The sequence below is a fragment of the Hydractinia symbiolongicarpus genome, chromosome 2, assembly GCF_029227915.1.
Source record: "Hydractinia symbiolongicarpus strain clone_291-10 chromosome 2, HSymV2.1, whole genome shotgun sequence".
Lineage (NCBI taxonomy): Eukaryota > Metazoa > Cnidaria > Hydrozoa > Anthoathecata > Hydractiniidae > Hydractinia > Hydractinia symbiolongicarpus.
The window spans coordinates 12,894,368-12,915,149 of NC_079876.1; the positions used below are offsets into that span (position 1 = coordinate 12,894,368).

General features: G+C 30.9%; 1 protein-coding gene across 4 annotated transcripts; it reads left to right on the forward strand.

The window, feature by feature from the left end:
* Window positions 1-1,368: 1,368 nt before the first annotated feature.
* On the forward strand, window positions 1,369-19,039 carry LOC130629498 (uncharacterized). 4 transcript variants are annotated; one of them, XM_057442727.1, is made up of 11 exons: window positions 1,369-2,131; window positions 3,535-3,723; window positions 6,119-7,743; window positions 8,199-8,226; window positions 9,143-9,402; window positions 9,488-11,945; window positions 12,073-12,327; window positions 12,414-12,460; window positions 16,209-16,693; window positions 17,097-17,148; window positions 17,272-19,039. In XM_057442727.1, the coding sequence occupies exons 3-10, from the start codon at window positions 7,323-7,325 to the stop codon at window positions 17,112-17,114; spliced, it is 3,972 nt and encodes a 1,323-aa protein (XP_057298710.1). In that variant the 5' UTR covers window positions 1,369-2,131; window positions 3,535-3,723; window positions 6,119-7,322; the 3' UTR covers window positions 17,115-17,148; window positions 17,272-19,039. The 4 variants fall into 4 exon arrangements, with proteins under 4 accessions (XP_057298710.1, XP_057298708.1, XP_057298709.1 ...); XM_057442725.1 differs by lacking the exon at window positions 1,369-2,131 and adding an exon at window positions 2,146-2,907; XM_057442726.1 differs by lacking the exon at window positions 1,369-2,131 and adding an exon at window positions 2,146-2,907 and having other exon boundaries at window positions 7,302-7,743.
* Window positions 19,040-20,782: the final 1,743 nt, after the last annotated feature.

The window sequence follows — 20,782 nt, forward strand, 5'->3', positions numbered from 1 at the left end:
CCTACCCTGTGAAACATAAAATAATCTCACATAACTCAGCTATCCTGCTGTGTCATAAGAACAATCAGATTTTAATAATAAATAAACTTTTTTAACTGCAGTATCGCTAAGTTTTAAGAGAACAGAAAAACAATTTGTTATTTCTTAACATCTTTTCCTAAAAATTCAGAAAAAAACATACATTACCTCAAAATCTACAATCTTGGTCGAGATATGTTGAGACAATACAGCTAATTTCGAAGTTCGCCACCACAAGTAATTCACGCAATTTGGACTTGTTAATGTTCAGAGTGGACATAGGTTACTTTGTAAATCAAAATTCTTAAAATGCCAGCATGACTATTTTTAAAGTGCTGGAGACAATGACACATTTGTTTCTACTTTTGTAATTACACACCTAAATTCGTGGTACAGTCTTGTTTTATTCTAAGTGTTTACATGTGAGATCAAGTTGAATTGATATTGTACTTACGGAGAGATTTTAGACAAGAAAATTATAACAACTAAAATGTATGAACAAAATCAAACTATTGACTTCCGCAGTGAGTGGTATTTAGGTACTGTTAGGGCATTTTCCAATAATCGGTTTAAAAAAAGCATAAAACTATCTTTGGAAAATTTTATTGCTTTCACAAAATCATGGAAAACTAAAATTTTACATAAATTATTCTGATATCTTCATGATTGGCTCAACTATCTTTTAAAATATTTTTGTTTGAATTAGTTAACTTGACTCGGTTCAACCATTTGGCAATAACTCAAACATGTTGTCAATTCTGTAGAATGCTTTGTTCCCAAACTCTTTTTCTCGAACAGTTTTTTCATAATACAGTTCTTAAGTATTTTCGTTTAATACTTTTTATCGATACGAGGGAGATTAAAATATTAATATTGCGAAAATTTGCTTTTGAAAATTTTGCTATCAGAAAAGAGAAGTATTGTTCGTCTGCAAGTGTTGATTTATCAGTTACCAACGAGTTATGAACGAGTTACCAACGAGTTAAGAACGAGTTACCAACGGGTTACCGATGGGTAAAGATTGACCTTTTTATATTCTTGTCATAATTTGTGTATAAAAACTCGAGTTACAACGAGTTACCGCATATTTAATATGGTTGAAGATATATACACATGTTTCAATATAACAGATACCAATACAAAAAGTAACTTGTCGGTCACTCGACAGAAACTCGGAGTAACTCGAAGGTAACATCACGGAGATAGAGAGACCTCTAAGAAGGCAGTTTTTTTTTAAATATATTTTTAAATCAATCTATTTTTTAGCTTTAATTCAAATAAGGACCTGAAGGCTTGCCTAATAGCAAGTTTGACTCTAAACTCTGTAACATATTTTCCTGATAGAGATAAAAATCTCAAATTTCTAATTAACCGATCCAGACAATTGCATTCCAACACCAACGCTTTTGACTGATCTAATTTAAACAACATACAGCGTCTTTACGTAAATGATTCGAGTTGTCATGTGTTCAGATTAGCTGTCAGCAAATTAATGAAGTCAAAATTTCCAACTGCGTCTGGATTAGCTGTCAGCAAATTCATTAATGAAGTCAAAATTTCAAACTGCGTCTGGATTAGCTGTCAACAAATTCATTAATGAAGTCAAAATTTCAAACTGCGTCTGGATTAGCTGTCAACAAATTCATTAAAAAAGATGTATTTTGTAGACTGTATGCAGATTAGCTGTCAGCAATCTTATTAATAAAGTCAAAACATCAAACTATGTCCAAATTATCTGTGTCAACAACTCTATTAGTGATTACATGTTCTGACAGCAGCAGTTTTTCTTGTAGTCCATTTGATGAGCACAAGGATAACAGAATATCCTTAAACTAATTTAAATGTCATTTCACACCTACAAAACTAACTGATAATGGCTGAAAAGTTTTCTAGATATTTTTGGTACCCATAATTTAATCTAAAAGAGTACTTACCCATTTAAAATCTTTCTTTTATGCACAATGGCGGACACATGCAATCAAAAGTGTTAGCGGACAAGAAAACGACATAAACCGGACTAAATTTTAATTCCTCCTCATAAGCCCAAAGTCGGAACTTCGGGAGTTTTCTGAAGAATATAATTCTAGTTTGAGGATGATGATAAATCTTGCAGGTATTAATTTTCGCATATAATTGTTTGTTAAAATGTTTTACAGGTATTAACATTCACGAATGACGTTATATGTGCTCAATAATATTAAGAAAAAAATCTATTTGCAATAATCATTTACGCAAATTCACTTTTCAGAAGCTTTTTTATGTTTTTGACGACAGCAAGATCAAATTTCTCAAATTACTATTTGTTTTCCGCTGCAATTAATTCTACCGAGTGTTGGGGACACAGTTACAACGACAGGTCTCTGATTTCGACATGCTAACAAAGAAACATGAAACAATCCAAGACAGTTTAATTGTTTAAACACAATAATTTTTTATTTTTTCTGTAATACTCGTGTAGTAGCTAACGTACCAAACGTTTTATGAAGTGTACTGGAATGAGTTTAAAACTGGATTTAGAATAAGGACTTAAAGGCTTGCATGATAACAAGTTTGACTCTACATATTGGTCAACATATTTTCGTGATAAAAATAAAAGTCTCAACTACATTCTTAATTAACAGATTCAGACAATAGCATTCCAACACCAACGCTTTCGACTAATTCAATTTAGACATCATGCCGCGTCTTTACGTAAACGGCTTTTTGTTGATTAGCTGTCAACAAGTATTAATAAATTCAAAATATTAAAATACGCCAGGATTAGCTATCATATTGCAAAATAGGTGTCAGTAAATATGTATTAGTTAATATATGTGCAGGACAAAAATTAGTAAATTTACCTGTTTTTAAAATCTTTAAAAAGTCAACAGACTGACAGTAGTTACATGGGTGAGTAGGACCCTTATATATTGTATATTTCTTTAGATTTCTTACACAAGGGGAGATTTTTGCCTAAAGATAAGAAAAAAGGTATCCAGGGAAACCCTAGGCAAGTTTTACCTAAGTTTTAACGATGTCATAGTAATTGAAGAAAATAAATAAAAACAAAAGGATTCCACAGCAACCGTTTGAATTTATTTTTAACGTTATAGTCAAGCATTCCTGACCTTTTTCTACGCAGTGAAGTTGCTAAAATTACAATCACTTCCGAAGAATTAGTATATATAACAATCAATTGGCATTGAAAAAAAATAATTCTTAATTTGCATTTTCTCCCTCCAAAATGTATAAAGATGATTTTAAAATAACTTCACTGATAATTTTAGGGTTAGCTATTACAGGTTATACCTTTTCCTTAAGGCTTATATCTGGCATTGCGTAATGAGACAGTAGTAGTCTTGCCGTTATTAAGGGTTGCGGTTTTACGGAACTTTATGATAAGAATTTCACTATAAAACCGTCGAGATTAAACTTTCTGAAAATCTGTAGGAGGAGAGTGATCATGAGAAAATGCAGTGAACATCGAGTATAACTATCTCGTACCCAGGACTAATATCTTTTGTATTCTTTTTTCAGGATATATTGGTTGGAAACGAGGTTTTAATTAAAAAGGCTCATAATACTTTCATAGTATATAATACTATTAAATTGATTCTCTAAGAGAGATCAAAAGAAATTCCTTGTGAGCATCGAGCCATTAAATATTTAGAGATATATTGCATTAACGAATAGCAACTCCAAGCAGAAGAAAGAGGCTCTTGACAGGTAAGGTTGTTTGTACTATACGTAAATTATACTAAACCTTAAGGCATGAGTATACAAAAAAGGTGTGATATTTTAAGATGCTTTTAATTCACCAAAACTTTATTTTGATATATTAATGTAGATATTTTTAGAAAGCCTATATGATTACCTATATAATGCTATAAAAATTATTAAGAAAAAATAAAATTTGAAGGTTTAATAGACACGAAAAAAAATGACCCCTCTCCTACAAATGCGATTTCTTTTACAAAACTAATAATTTCTCAAGTTTGCTGTTTGCTTTTTTGTGATCACAAGACATTGATCTAAAAACGCTTTTTTAATTTTTTCTTAATGTTTTTTACTTTTGGAGTTATTTAGTATTAAAATTTTTTCCACAATAACTCGCGTTCTACTCATTCCTCTCCACGCTAAGCGTGCTCTCCACCTCACATTCTTTATAGTTTTGTAAAAGAGATTTAAAACGTAAGTGATACTCTCTTAAAAATTTAACACTGTGAAAAAGAGCTTTTAAGTTTCTCACAGAAATCTTATACTTCTGCATAATAATTGATCACTATGATAACGACCATTTTGTTAACAGGTCTTTTTCACATCTTCTGTTTATGCTGCACGTGTTCGCTCACATTCGCAATTATACACAGTTGAGTATGGGTAAAACAAAAACAAACTGTAGAAACAAAAATCTGTTCGACTAGTGCTAGCTTGGCGATCGGCGGTAGAAACATTTTGCTTTAATCTTCTTTTAGCTGGCAGGTCAAATATTTTTGTTTTGGATTTTCTTCTTTTTTTTGATGATATAAAAGCTTTATGGCGATAGGACATTTTTATTCGCTGTTAACTTATAAACTGGTTTTGCCATGTTTTTCACAGTAAATTATATTCAGCTTTGGAAGACAAAAAAGAAAAAGAAAATATTCTTATGGGAAATAGGAGAAAAACTTCAAAATAATCTTAAGGGGATAATAATCTATTCTAAATACATTTTTTTAAAAATATTTTTGCACCATTTTAAAGCGCAGATCTTTTTTTATCTAATCACTGAAAAAAAACTTTTTTAGAAAACAAACCATTTTTTTCTTATACTCACGCCTTAAAGACATAAACTAAAAAAACAATTAAGGTAGATTAAGTTGTTTTTACCTCTTGACTATTTCACTTTTTCCATCAACATGAACACAATTTTTATACCTTAACTCTTTAAAAAAAATCATCCCTATACCAAATCATGATAAAAAATAGACAAAATATGGATGTTATTTATTTTAAGGATAATGTAATGCACGTTTCTCACTAGGCACTAAAGCTTTGTTTCCACTTAGCGGGCACTAACGCTAATGAGTGGTAATGAAATCCGCGGTAACTTTTTTTATAAATAAAAACTGCTTGTTAACAAGTTATTGCTTTCTAGCGGTAATATTTTCATGATTGGTAATTTTTTATTCAAAATGGAATGAAATGTTGTTATCTGTTGAAAAGTGAAAGTATGAAAAAGAGATTAGACCAATTATTAGACCAATGAAAAAAACTTACTTATAATAAAACTTACTTATAAAAATACTCTTTATCACCAAGTCGTAATTCACGAAGAAGATTTAAAAAAACTAGCTACTTGTTCTTTTTTTGTAAATGTCACGAACCCGAAATCGTTGATCTCTCTTCTTCTTCTTTCTTCAATCATCATTCATAATCAAAAACTTGGGTTTGCTTTTATAATGAATAGCTTCTCCTCATCTAAAGAATCCATTCTAAACTGAGAGATAATTTTTATGATTTATATGATTTAAAGTTTTATTTCTCAAGTGGAAACATAAAACGTTACTGCTAGTTAACGCTTGCTAAAATGATACCGCTCATTACCGCTAGTTACCGTGAATCGGAAGCCAAGCTTAATTAACGCTTACTAGGGCCTAACTAACGATAGACTATTTACTAGATAGCAGGGCTAGTATTGGTAAGGAGACGTAAGTGATTGACTATCTTTGTCCCTTTTGGAGATTTTTGACGGCACTATCGGTGATGTATCTCTGTTATATAACGATACAAAAATGTAAACCAAATCATACATACGATCATATTAAGCAATATCTCTGATTGTAGAGCAAATATTTTAGTTCATTAATACAGTCTATATTTTTATAAAAGGACAAATATATCCCTTTTTTATAATGCGATAGCGTGTTCGGAATAAAATGAAACTGGTGCACTGTATAAGGAAATCATGCTGAACAATTCGTGATCTGGCGTACTTTTCTTGCGTAGGTAGACAATAAAAACGGAGATTATCAGTATGACACTACATAATTTCGTGACTACAATATTTTAATCCTGTTTTTCTTTTGTCGTATTAATCTCAGGTAGTTTATACTACTTATTTAATTTAATATCACTTTAGAAAACTTTGCAAAATTGGCGATTTGTTTCATGCTTTGGATTTTGATGAAGGAGGATTATCACTATGGCACTACGTATCTTCATTGCGACAATATTATAATCCTATTTTTTGTCTTAAAATCTCACGTAGGCTTCCACTACTTATGTAATATAATATGACTTATAGAAAAAGAGCCTATATGAAATAATCTTTTAGAATAAATAAAGGTGAAGAATTCTTTATTTTATTGGACGACCATCAAAATCCTTCAAATAATGTGTACTAACTATACTATGAAAATCATCCTTATATGCCAACAGTATGCATTTTAGTAATTGCTATTCTAGTGTTTGAAATCACTTTACACACGCCTAATGCCGTCACACATGGTTATTTTTCTAGTTTTGTAATAAATTTAAATTTTTCAAGTATTACTGCGGATAGGGCGTCAATTCTTAGTAGATTTATTCACTGGGTAGAAAGATTTATATTTTGTATAAAAAAATAATTTTAATCACTTCATTGGGATTGAAAATGACGTCATATTTGTAAGGAAGTTTATTACTGTATCGATAAAGCAAAAAATCTGATTTCCTGAAATATCCATTTGAAGTCATTAAACTTTGCACAAGGTTAGAATTTATAAATGTTTGAGGTAAGGAAAACAATACTGAGATTAGAAATGACAATATTTTAGTGAAACGATACTCCCTTTAAATCTGTTCTGTATTTTAGCTTTGTGACCCATATATCTTCTTGGCAACACCTTAGTAACCACCTAGTGATGAACATACATGTAATGAATACTAAATTTAACTAATACAAAATCGTACAACACTCATACATGCAAGTCAGCACATTATAAAATTTACAAAAAATTATACCTGTCCCAAAATTTTGATACCCCGCGAAAAGTATGAAGATTTTTCAAATAGAATTTTTTTTTATTACAAGTCCCAATGAAGGTTAGAAAAAGTCACAAAATTTCAGCACATAATCACATGCCAACAAAACTTATGCCCAGTCCAAGAGGCCGTCAGCATATTGTACCCCCCCCCCCTTCCCCTTTCCTCCTCTCCTTTAGGTGTACCAACGCAATATGTCTGCAACAATGTAATTACGCTAAACAGTGTAAAAACGAAGTAATCTGTGACAAAATGTGAACGCATTTCAGCACCTATTTTATAACATATATTGTTCTTAGATAAGCAAAGAGAAAAACAAAATGGCCACCAAGGCAAATTGGGATATTATGATATCCTACCATCATGCGTCTGGCAAGGAGTACATGAAAAGGATTAAAGAGTCATTATTAAAACAGGATTACTCTGTTTGGACTGATGAAGATCGAGTGTATGGAGATTTAGGTGCACGGATGGCAGAAGGCGTTGCAGGATCAAAATTGATCATTCTTTTACTTTCAAAGGGATATGAAGAATCTAAAACCTGTCAGAAAGAATACAACTTGGCCTGTGCGCAACACAAGAAAATTATCTGTGTAATAGTTGAGAAAGGTTATAAACCTCCAGCAGACCATGTGCTCAGTTTGATCCTGGGCAATAACATGTACTACCAATTATACAGAGGTGATGAAACAACTTTTCAAAATCTATTAAAAGACATCTCACAACAGCTATTAGGAGAAGGTATGTGCATTTCAGTTGTAGATTTAAAAACTGCAAAACTGTTTTATCGTTGTGTCATCTTGTGTATAGTTTGAAATACTAAAGGTCGTCGAAACTTTTAGTTGGCAAAACTTTAGAATTTTTTTGTTTACATTTCCCCGTCTTTGTTAGATTAAAGCAAAAAGAAACTACTACATTAGACCAATGTTTGTTTATTTTAAAAAAAGTTTATTTTTGAAGCAGGGTTTAAATAAATCTGTAGCTGGCCAATCCATAACAACCACAAATTGTGGATATTGTTAATGAGCCCTCAGTTAACACATGTAAATTCAGTCTATTTTGTTACACTGAATTTGTTGAAATGCTAGATCTTTGCGTTTCTATTGAGTAACAGTGCAAATAATGATTTAGTTTAGATAGTTTAAATAGGGTTGTTTTAACTTTTTTGCTTTTATTTATTTTCTTATTTTTGATAGCCCCAGTAAAGACTGAGCCCATTTTGAAGTAAGTGTCACACATTTTACAAAAATTCTACAATGAAAAAAAATATTCTGTTTGTCATGTTTTGTTTTGTTTTGTTTTGTTTTTGTTTTTTTATCTCTACCTATTAAACCAGGAAAAATTTCCTAAAAGTATATAAATTTAACAATAACGTCTTTCTTTCGTATTTTTGAAATTTAATTACTAAATCTATTCTTGTTAAAAGTTCTTGTTACAAGTATGTAGTAAGCAACATCAGTTCTTTATACATCAGTAAAAGATATTTTAAATGGTAAAACATCTTCTTTAAAAATATAATAATAGTAAGAAAAATGATTTTAGAAAACTGACATTATACTGCCTTATAAATCGGGATAAAAAGACATTAGGCGACCTTATGTAAAGCAGATTATACATTCTCACCTTGTCGCCGATTGTTTATATCAATGAAATTTTAATTCAGCGGATTTGTTGATGATTCAGTAAAAGATATTTTATATGCTAAAACACGTCCTATAAAAATGTAATAATAGTAATAATAATGATTTTACAAGGCTTACTTTATTCTACGCTTATAAAGTCAGTAAAAAAAGATATTAGTTAATTAAAACTAATCATAAACAACTCTTTAATTTGCATCTACTTTAAACTACTCGTTGTCTATTATATCATTTATCAGAATTAAAGAGTTTTTTTACCGTTATTACAACAGTAATATAGACTCATGATTAATATCATAAAGTGCTAGTTGGTGGTCCGTGGAAAAATCCCCGGGTTCGGTCCTTTTAATACCTAACTGCGTGTGTGTCAATACATGCGGTACCGTTTTGTCTGACAGACAGACAGACGTATACGGGTATTATAATATAGATACAGAAATATAAAAGTTCGTTGACAAATATTTTAAAATATTAGCTTCCAACTATATTTTTAATTTTAGTTTTTGGATGTATAAAGACAAAGAAGAAAATATCATTGTTAAGTTTCATAATAAAAACTTAAAAACCGTTCAGAGAATTACTATACAACAGGACGGTAGTGATACCAAGGTAGAACTGAAAGAATCATCGTACTTTTATGAAGAAATAGGAGACAATAAGCTTGTATTAACAATATATAAGGCAGCTACCCGGTACATCCTAAAACTTGTCATATCGTTGCTGGACATTGATGGAAATAAAGAGATTTTTGAAGTAGACAGTAAATAGTAACTAATTAGGTTTTTAATTTTTTTAAAAAAAATTGTCTTAAAAGTTTTATACGTCACTTTCATTACTATTTGTAGATGTCAACATTGCCTGCGCTCACAAGTATTACAACAAAGAAAGTAACTTTTCTCTCCATACACATAATAGCGACAAAGTTGCAGCACATATTAAGTCAATTATCAGCACCCCTGTTCTTGAAACTAACATTCAGCTGTTCTGTTGTGGAGAAGTATATGAAAAAAGTAGAAACGAATACTTAAGATTTTCAAGAAATTATGTTAATGAAAACTGCACATCCAACAATGCCTTTCTAAAAGAAGCTGTCCAATTTCCACCACCAATGGTAAATGAAGAGATTTCCAGCTTTGCATTTCGACTAAAGTCAATTCTCAGTGAAATTGGGCACGTGTTTGTGATCTTCACACATTACAATGCCACGGAAAATCTGAGACTTCTAAATTTAAATACTTATTGTGATCGTGTTCAAGATTATAAACACAGACTTCTGCTGCTCCATCCATCTCAAAATACCTTCGTCAACATAAGATACACTAAAACTACTAGTGGGTCAATCATTGAGGAAGAATTTCAAAATGGTGAGGCAGATATCAAACATTTGTTTTCAATCAATCAACAATTTATCTTGAATAGTACCTCCAGATTTATAAATGTTGTTGCTGCACCAAATTTCCAAACGTTAGAGAACATCGACGTTTGTGCAAACTGTCAATTGTTAGATCAGTCTATTTTCTCGGATGACACAAAGGTTCAAAATTTCCTTCTATCTCTTGGATTAACAAGAAAAGACCTTGATCACAAAAGCAAAGAGCAGTACATGAACATATTGGGTCAAGCAATGTGTTTCATGGCTTGTAGAGAAACTATGAACACTGTTCCAACAATCAAAGATGACATCCATGGGAAAATATGCAGTGTTCTATTGTCATCTGAACAGTCAAATATTTTGTTTGACGAATCTAAAAAGAAAATTATTGTTGGACCATTAGGAAGTGGTAAATCGGTTCTTGCTTTATCTCATCTAAAACAACTTTACCAATGTTGTGAAGGAAAATGCACAATATATTATGTCATGTGGAGTGACAAAACAATACTGCTGAAAGGTATTGAAAAATTCGTCTCAAAATTTCAATGCAACAAAAATACCACTGTAAAAGTAAAGAATGCAATTGAATTAGCGAAAGAGCTCAATCTCTTTAAACTTCCAACCTTATCCCAATTATTACTGTTGTTGTTAAAGAAACACGGTGGTATGTCATTTCATTTTATAAGTGACGAAGTTGATGGAGCGATGTTTGACAAACAAGAAGCTTTATCGCTGAAGCAGATTTTGGAGAGGGAAGAGGCTTTAAAGAATTCCATGATTGTGTTGTTTCTGCAATCTTTGGAAAAGCACAGGATATTGGTTTCATCTGGAGAATTAAAAAGCCATGATAAATACAAGTACGAAGAAGCTGGTATGCGTGTGTTTTACCTCAATAAATCAATGCGAACAACGAAGAATAATTTTAACTTCTTGGTACAATTTGAGAAGAAAATTTCCGGGATTGAATCAGTTATCAAACATCCTGTTCAGGACAAAAATCATGAAATATCATCAGCAAAATCTGGAACGACCAGCTCTACCATTCAACAAAATTCAAAGCAGCGTAAAGTCTTAGAAATAAAGAATTCACAAGTAGAATCAGCCGAAGAAAGTAAAAAGATTTTTGAAGAACCAGTGGATATAGAGAAAATTGCAGCTGCCTCACATTATCCAGATGTTTCTGAAGATATCAAAACCCTAACCAAAGTGAAATGCAACTCTGCGCAAGAAGTTGGACATAACATTGAAGGTACAAAGCCAATACTGATACATCTTAATTATGAAAATGAAACAGAAGAACAAAGTATTGTCATGTTAGCTCTCTCGTTGGAATACTATCTAGATCTTGTTAATATTAAACGTTTATTTTTTCATAACACTGTGGAACAAATGATCACGTTTCGAAAAGTTTTGGATTTAATCAGAAGGGATTATTTTGTTTATAACAAACAAACTGAATGGAGTGTCATCGACCGCTGCAATAAAGTGTGTGATCTTCCTGCAGACGTGGGTTATAATATAATAACCGACGTACACGGTAGTAGAGGAACAGACTTTTGTGAAACCGTATGTGCTATTGACGTAAATGACACTATGTTGCGACACAAGACGTTAGAAGGCATGTCCAGAGTAACTGAACGCCTGATAATTGTTTGCGCGTGTAACATACAGTCTGCTACTACAAATTCATCAACTGGACATATCATTAAAGATCTGTTACCGGAGTACCTAAATGAGGTTTCTGTTGAATGCGCAAAAAATTCAAATAAAGACTTACATTACATTGAAATGCAAGTCAGTGACAAAAAATCGATAGGTTTTGTGAATACAAATTCGCGCAGATACAAAAATCTGATGGAACGGATAAAGAAAATTAAATATGAAAAGGATGAATCAGATGTGCATGATTTCGCGCGAGTTATACGTAAAAAGTAAATACATCTTTTTATTTATTTGTAGTATAAGCAAATTACCAGCAGGTATAATTTTTAATCAGAACTGCAAAATGTCTTCTAAACTTGTTTGTAGTACACTTTTATGCCTGCATCTAATTTCTAGTTTCCAGCCTCCAACAATCAACGTGAGCTGCAACTTTTCAAACGACCGTTCCTGTACAATTAATTGGAATGAGGAAGGATATCGTTACGTAATTAATATGGAGAACGACAGATCACAATGGCAGAACGTAGAGCATGTCATCACGTTTGGTGGATGTGTTATCAACAATTTAGTTATTGGAAATAAATACAAGTTTCGTGTTTTGGCTAGTAACGACTTTGGTCAAGCTCAAAGTGTTGTATCGTATCGACATGTGTAAGTTTTTTTTGTGGTTTTTACTATTGATTTTCTAAAGGTATGGCTATTTTTGTTTCATTAGGTACTCCATTTTTTATTTCTAGAAATAATCTTCCATCAAGTCGTGCAGATATGTCTGTCACTTTTGAAGGTAAGTTCAATTGCTTGGAAACAGGGCTACAGATAAAATTTGGTAAATTTCAAAAAAAAAATTGTATGCTCTGTATGCTAATATTAAAAAGGTTTTGATGATGCTAAGTTGAACCAATCATTGAAACCAAAATAATACGTTATATCACGTGATTTGAATATTTGCGTACCAAATCTATAAATGTTAATAGTTATTATATTTATTAAAAAAAGTTAAGGCTGGTTGAGGTTGTCCATCTTCTGTTGCAATCCGTTTTAAGCATTTGATGACAGCAGTGATTGTTTCAGACTTTCGGCTTTATCTTTCGATATCCAGTAAAGATAAAAGTTAGTTTTTGATAACATCAGCATGACCTTTTTGAACAAATTATAGGGCATTTGTTCTGTACGTTAGCATGTTAGATTGAGTAAGTAACATCTCTTAAACCTTTTCGTATCAGCAACAGTATAACTCTCGCATATTTTTAACCAACCCTGTTTATTGATTTTAAAAAATAATCACGAAACAGAAATGATATATTTTTGACCTACATCGTAGTCATAGTGCTTGTGAAACATTTTAATTTTTATTAATCACCGGGAAACGTGTCCAAAGTAAAATATGAAATTCCTTTATGGTGAAATGTTAACTTTGCTACTATTATTTTCCTTGAGTTGATAGGATATTTTGTATATCCAGTGCAGCTTTCTCCTGGTAAACAGAAGCACAAAAAGATTTACATGTTATCAAACTGTAATTGTATTGAAAAATCTTTTTTTTTAATATAATCAAATCTCTTTTCTTTGAAATGCTTTGAAAATATAAAATTAAAATAATCAAGCATTACGAAATCAAAGATGCACTAGAGATCCATATTTTATTCTCAAGGTCATTTTTTTTGGTGAATAAGAATTTTCAATTTTCTCGACAATTATATGTAGTTTAATCGAACTTTAGAAAATTGAACTAAAACGTTACTTCTGAATCAATTACTATTGCTGACCTCTACTATAAAGTTGCCTCCCTATACTTTAACAAAAGCAAACGGAAAATAGTCAAGGTATTTTTTAATCCTGTTTGGTTGATAGGCTCCTTTTTCTCTTCCACATATAGTGTGGCAAATTAAAAAACAGTAAAAAAATGTTTTAATCCAGCATAAAAGAAATTAATAATTTTTCTAATTGCATTTTCAAAGAGGTAGGAATGAAAATTATTTTTTTGCGTGGTATTAATTAAAATTATTGGGGTAGTAATTGGGATGGCGGCTGGGGTAGTTAAATCGTATAATCGAAGCGTATATTTTGTAAATATACATTGTAGATTCAATTTAACTGTAATACTATTTGAATTGGGTGTAAAGTTGTTAAACAAAAGTTTTACCTGTACATTAAGTTTACAACGCGTAGCTCCGCAATATTTATATGTTGCAGGATAATGCAGATCTTATGCCTTCGCAAAATTTGGCCACCGTGTCAAATTGATCACTATTGAAAAAAGATGGGCAATGTTGAACAGTTCGGCTCCTATAGGATAGTTAATAAACTTGTCTTCAGGAACTGTTAGGCTTTTTATAGTTGAACGGCCTAGTATAATACAAGCCATTATCCATAACCATAAAGGTTTGAGTATACGGGTTGTGAAGTAGTGAAATTCTTATGAAGCTATAGCCTCGTTTCCATACTATTTCAATATTGTAAAGAGAATTTCATCCGGAGAAAATTTGTCAGCAGGACCGGGGAAAAGCCTCCTTTCCAAGTTATTTATATTTAACCGTAATGGCTGGCCTCGATTCCATGTTATTTGGTCATTGACACGAGAACATCATAACCTAAAGATTTGCTGTAAGAGCCTTCTTTTCAAGTTATTAGCAACCTTGCGAAACAAGAACGGGAGCATTTGCGACGGAGAAAATACTATTATTTTTTCAAGCATGTACAGATCAGGACAATCCCCCAAAACAAGGTTGACATTTTTCCTTCGATTTGAAAAGAACCATTTTGAGCTTGTGGATAGAGCGTCAAGTATTTAAGAAAGTAAAAATGTGATATGGAAATATTATTGATACAGAAACAGCGTATATAAGTTTTTCCCTAAATTGTGTCACTTTTTTTGCATTTTTTTGATAGTTGCCATGGTTTTATTTCATATTGTAACTTTCGTTTAACTTTTCTTAAGCAATTATTGGCGCGTTTTGCGTACAACGGGATTTCATGAAAAGTTATTGTCAACATTGTTGCAGATAGTGCCGTACTTTGTAAAAGTCTCTACTTACACTTGAAAATTATCGCTAATAGAAACAAGTCAGTGCAAATCTTATGGGAAGGTTTCCATCTGCAAAACTTATCAGTGGCAAAGGAAAGCACATAATGATCTGGTCTGTAGAATAAAACTACCACCAAAAACACCACCCTAAACACTACCTCGACTTCATTCTCAGGACCCCTATTTGCTTTCTTATATTGGGACGGCGCAAATAGGAAGGGGTCTTGAGGACGAGGTTGGGATACCCCATGTTTTCAAATAACCGATCGCGTGTCAGAGAAACAATCTTTGAAATATTCGTGCAGACGAAATCGAATATATTGAGTACAATTTGTTCTATTTTTATCACTATATCATACTCAACCAAAACGAATATGTTTCATTCAAGAAATAATGTTGATAAAATGTGTGAGGTTAGAGAAAATTTAATTTTGATAAAAGCAGTAGCTGGTTCTTATTTACATTTTTTTTCATAAGACACCCGTTTACAAGTAACGGATTATTTACTAAGAGCTGTGTAATTTTAATTTTTTTTTAGAATTTAAACTGAAAAAACTAACAAACTCTTTTTGCGTGCTTGAGATTATGCTCTGTCTTGATCCTGCAATTTTCTCCATACAATCTGAAAAAAATCGAATATATTGAAGTACAGTCATTCTATTTTTATCACTATATCATACTCAACCAAAACGAATATGTTTCATTCAAAAACGAGTTCTTTTAACAACAGGATGTGAATAAGGTGAGAAAGGTTTTTCACTAATCGTTAAAAAACTCTCGAAAGTTTCATTTTAAAAATATTTTGTGTAGATTTCTATCGTACAAATTTTTTAAATTTTTCTGAATGGTAGCTAAATTACTTTCAACGGTGTGAGAAAAAATATCGCTCGTATTTTTTGTTATTATACAATAAATTATTTTTCGACATAAAATTTTGTACCGAAGATTTAAATTATCTTATGTCACTAAACTTGTTCTTTTTATGAAACCGTTTTGTGATAAAGAATGTATTAGTTAAACAAAAATGCTGATGTCATCATGATTTAGACAATTGATTTTGTGTTTCTAATTTGGTCTCCATTTGCAAATTCATACATGATGACGTCATTAAAATAGTGTTATTACAATTTTAATATTTCATCTGTTTATCAATGTTTGTATTAATTTCTATAATCGTTTATTTTCTTCAATAATTTTTTTGTCGCTACGAACAAATTATCTCAAAATATTTTTTATTTAAGAATTTACACTTGCGCAAATTAATCCGATGGCATCAAAATAATATACTCCAATTTCGTTTGTTCTTATATTTATTTTTGTGTTTTTATAATTATTTGTGAATGTTTAATATATTAACATTCTTTTTTCACTATTTTTATGTTTATAAAATTTCCAATCTATTACAATAAGAAGAAACATCTTAAAATCGATGTCATAAATTTTTCGTTATCATATTTCATTAATTTATAAATTTATAATTTTTGTTCATTTATTATTGTATTTTTAGATATCGAGGAAATTATTGAATCTAACGATATCGAGAAACTGAAAAAATTACTATCCATTCATCCAAACATCGTTCACATGAGAGATGAAGATGAACGCACACCATTGATGTGGACAGTACTGTACACCAACAATACATCAATGGTGGAAATACTCATCTCATACGGGAGTGATGTTTGGACGGAAGATAATATATTTAAACAAAACAGTTATCATTACGCTGTAATTCATGATCGTCACATAATATTAGATATGTTATGTCGACATGATGTAACAAACATCAACCGTGGAGATGTTGACAACATCACACCATTATATTATGCTGCAGCGCTTGGTCACATCTCATGTGTTGATGTTTTGTTGCGTCATGAAAATGTTGATGTGACAATCAAAGATGGAGCTGGAAGAACAGCTTATGATCGTGCTGGAAGATGGAAGAATGAACAAAAGCGGGAAATAATAAGACGAAAAATAAAAGAATACGAAGTGAGTTATTAAGTTGATTTAATAAATTAGAAAAAAGAATAAATTTGTATTTTATTTTAAGTTTGTCATATTAAGACATAAAAATGATTATAATATTTAAATGATAAAAGATAGGAAAAAATAGGAAGGAATGATTGGTTTGTAAGCAGAGTAAAATATTTTAACAACATTTTTAAAATAATTTAAAATACAATTAGATGTGATAATTTTGGTTTAAGTAGATGAAAAAGATAAAACAAAATGTTGAACAAAAACATGTAGTTATAAAAAAATAATTTGAATACTAAGTTAAATAAAACTTCGTACCCAGACCTCTATCAACTAGATGAAACGAGAATAAACAATTAAACAGCTAGTTATATGTTACGAGTTTATATTTAAATATTTTTAAATATTTTTTCAGCAAAGAAGGAGGAGATAAATGTCCCAGGAAAAAATAACAATCCGGTCACCAGGTGAGATAATTTTTAAAATGTTTAAAAATTATGCGGTATTGTAATTTTACCAATCTATTTAAGTTTAAGTAACTTCGAAAATTTTCACACTTTTTTATGATATTAGAAACTTTTATTTTTTAGATGACGAACAAGTTTGCAGTTAAATTTTTTATTCTATTTATATTAGTCATTTATATATATTAATATGTTATACATATATATATTTATTTTAAATATATCTTTTTGTATATATGTCTATAATAAATTATTGCAAATATAAATCCATGTTGCTTTTAGTTTTATATTATTTATTATTTAAAATATATATTTATACTTTATTTATATTAGAACAAATTTATAGGAACAATGAAGCTGGAAGTGGCTGAAAAATAAGAACAAAGGGAAAGGCTGAAGTTTTAATTTTGTGTTCTTAGCGCAAAAAATGGCAAATTACAGAATAAAATGATTTTAAGCAGTTTATCAGATTGTGTCTGACAGATTTATCTGATTTGACAAAAATCTTTTTTGTCGTCACAATCTGAAAAGTTACAACGTTTTAACTTTTTAGATTTTGTCTGAAGAGAATTAACCAATGAAGTTACAGATTGTTTTATGAAATATTATTGATTTAAAAATTCGTATGATTTCGAAAGAAAGAAACTTCACAAACAGAAATTTTATTGAACTTTTAAAAGGGGAAAAAGGTCTATGGAACATAAAAACTCCGCCGTACAAAAACAAGGGGTGAGAAGGCGAAGGTAATCGTCCGAATTTGTGGCAAATTAGAAATGAAACAAAATCTTCTCTTTCCCTGTTTTCGTTGTTTTCGTTGTTAATGTAAAAGACGCCGCTGTCGGATGAACATGTAATTAAAAATCAGCGTGAAGACAAATTTCATCGTTCTTATAACGCATTTTTTAGCAAAAACATTAGAATTAAATTTAATTTTTACCAATCGTACAATCCCTTTCTTTCACACTGTCTATAGTAAAGGTGATCAGAATTTTTATTAGCAGAATTTTCAGCTATTCTCTGACCTTCCTTGTGAATCCACTCATTTATATATAGTATTGTGTTATATCAAGTATATTTATATACCTATTTATGTATGAGTTCGGGTGAGTTTTATAAAATATATTTGATTTGATTTTGATTTACTGTGGAACAATTTTTGTTCGATTTATTTTCGTATCATGGAAAGATACATGTTCTAAGTCACGTGGTTTTGCTGCATCAAAATTGTCTCGTTCCCAACTAAAAAGGTTTGACTGCTATATTTTACGTGGCGTAATGAAACTCTCACATAGCTATAGCCTCGTTTCGATATGATTTCATTATTGCAAAGAAATCTTCATACGGAGAAAATTTCTTTGCCTCCTTTCTAAGTTATTAATCTTTAAAAATTAATTGCTCGTCTCGTTTCCATGCTTTTTTCGTAATTATAACCAGAAGATGTGCTGTGGAGAGCTTGCAGAGACGAAGACTTTTTTTGAATTTCCGCGCCCGAAGGCGTAGGAAATTCTTTAAAACCGTCGTTTTTTTCTTTCGGAGCATTTTTTGAGAAAAAATCGACCCTGGGATTTCACGTTGCCCAGTCACAGATGTAAACTTCGTACCCAAGCTCCTTTACTACTGGGAAGTCTCGTATTGACGTTTCAGGCCAAAATTGGTATTTGTTTTCGACAAAATTTGGCACAGTTAACAAAAAAAGTATGCTGAACATAATGGTGACATAATAATTTTGATTTTTGTCACCTAAATGTCATTTTAGGCCAAAATTGGTCCAAAAATTAGAACTACTTTATTTTCAACAAAATTTGGCACAGTTAACAAATAAAGTATGCTGAACATGATGGTGACATCAAAATTTTGGTTTTTTGCCACCTTAAATGTCATTTTAGGCCAAAATTGGTCCAACAAAAATTAAAACTACTTCATTTTCAACAAAAATTGGCAAAGTTAACAAAAAAAGTATGCTGAACATAATGGTGACATCAAAATTTTGATTTTTGTCACCTAAATGCTATTTTAGGCCAAAATTTATCCAAAAATTAAAACTGCTTTATTTTCGATAAAAATTGACACAGTTAATAAAAAAAAGTATGCTGAAAATGATGGTCACATCAAAATTTTGATTTTTTGTCAACTAATGCCGTTTAAGACCATAAACGTTTCAATCGCAAGACTTTCAACCATGAATGATAGGCTGTATTTTTTGTTAGCAATTTCTTTTAAAATGTTAGTTTAATGACACGTTTCGTTTTGTTTGCGTTTGTTGTAAGATATAATGTCACTGGTGTGCTTTATTTTCAGAGGTTCATGCACCAAACCCCTTCGAATGTTTGGCACAATAACACAACGAATTAGCAGGTTTTCATCAAATATTTTTGTAGCGCGCGGAAATTCTTAGGGCCCCCAGGGCTTCTTGTTAAGTATTTGTGTACATATAAAATTATCGCTAATATTTATTTATTTATTTATTCATAAGGAATACTTATACAGGATTTTTCCATTCAAAATTAGTAAAATATACAAAATATATATAATTACAAAATTTCTGTTCTTCCATGGGTCCTGTTTCCCAGCCCTCCAAAAATAGTAATAAAATTTAAAATAATAACTAAAAATGTGTTGGTAAAAATTAATATTTACAAATTAAAAATCTCTTCATATAATTTTTACAAAATCTTCTATTGATGTCGAAGCACGTATTTTCAGAAGAAGCTCGTTGACAGTTTTTGCGCCATTTAAAAAGAAACTTTTTCTACTTGATTCCAGCTTAATCTTAGGAAGTCGTAGTGAATGATTCTTGTGTTGCTTGTCATTTTTTCGAAATAATTTACAAAGGTTTCACACACGTCTCCATGAACACACTTGAAGACTTGAAGGCAAAGACGTTTCCTTAACAGATCTTGAAAAATAGAAACCATCTTGTCCGAATCTAATGGGACGGTTTCCATCTACAAAACTTGTCAGCGCCAAAGTAGAGCATATAATTATCTGGTCTGTAAAATAAAACTACCTCCCCAAATACAACTTATTTTTTCAATAACCCGATAAAAACATCCCGCTTAGCCACGATCACGGTACCAGTGTGTTGAGAAAGAAAGAATGATTCTATTTGTCTTGTTATAGCTTGATGATGTACTTATTGTACGAAAAGTTTAACTTAATAAACAATATCATAAATTAAAAAACCTTAAGTTATACCATAGCGTACAACTAACGGAAAAACTCTTGTAAAACTAGTAACGATTATTCGCAACGCTTGTGCATTTTTTGTCCAGAATTACTTTAAGCATAATTATTTTGTGTCGTTTTTTTATGAAACAAGTCAAAGGTACCGATAAAATCCTGGCTAGCCAAAATCTGTTTCTACTTTCCTGAACAATTTAAAAGCTAGTACCCAGGTATATTCTTCCGTACGTGTTGACAGAATGCCAGAAAAATGAGTTTAACCCTATTCGGTCCGCGGTTTTTCAAACATACTATGACCTATACTATGACTCAATAACTTTTCATAGGGTTGTTCAAATTGAATCAAACTTGGCACACTTATAGTAAGTCATAAAAGGAACAAAATGGCAACAATAAATTTTTGCTTTCGTAAAGACATTTTCTGTGAAGTCACCAGAAGCTTTAAATTTGTTAA

Coding starts and splice junctions, on each gene's coding strand:
- LOC130629498 (XM_057442727.1), top strand. CDS start 7,323: ATGGCCACCAAGGCAAATTGGGATATTATGATATCCTACCATCATGCG. Junction 12,328..12,413: donor GTTGTATCGTATCGACATGT/GTAAGTTTTTTT, acceptor TTTTATTTCTAG/AAATAATCTTCCATCAAGTC. Junction 12,461..16,208: donor TATGTCTGTCACTTTTGAAG/GTAAGTTCAATT, acceptor TTGTATTTTTAG/ATATCGAGGAAATTATTGAA.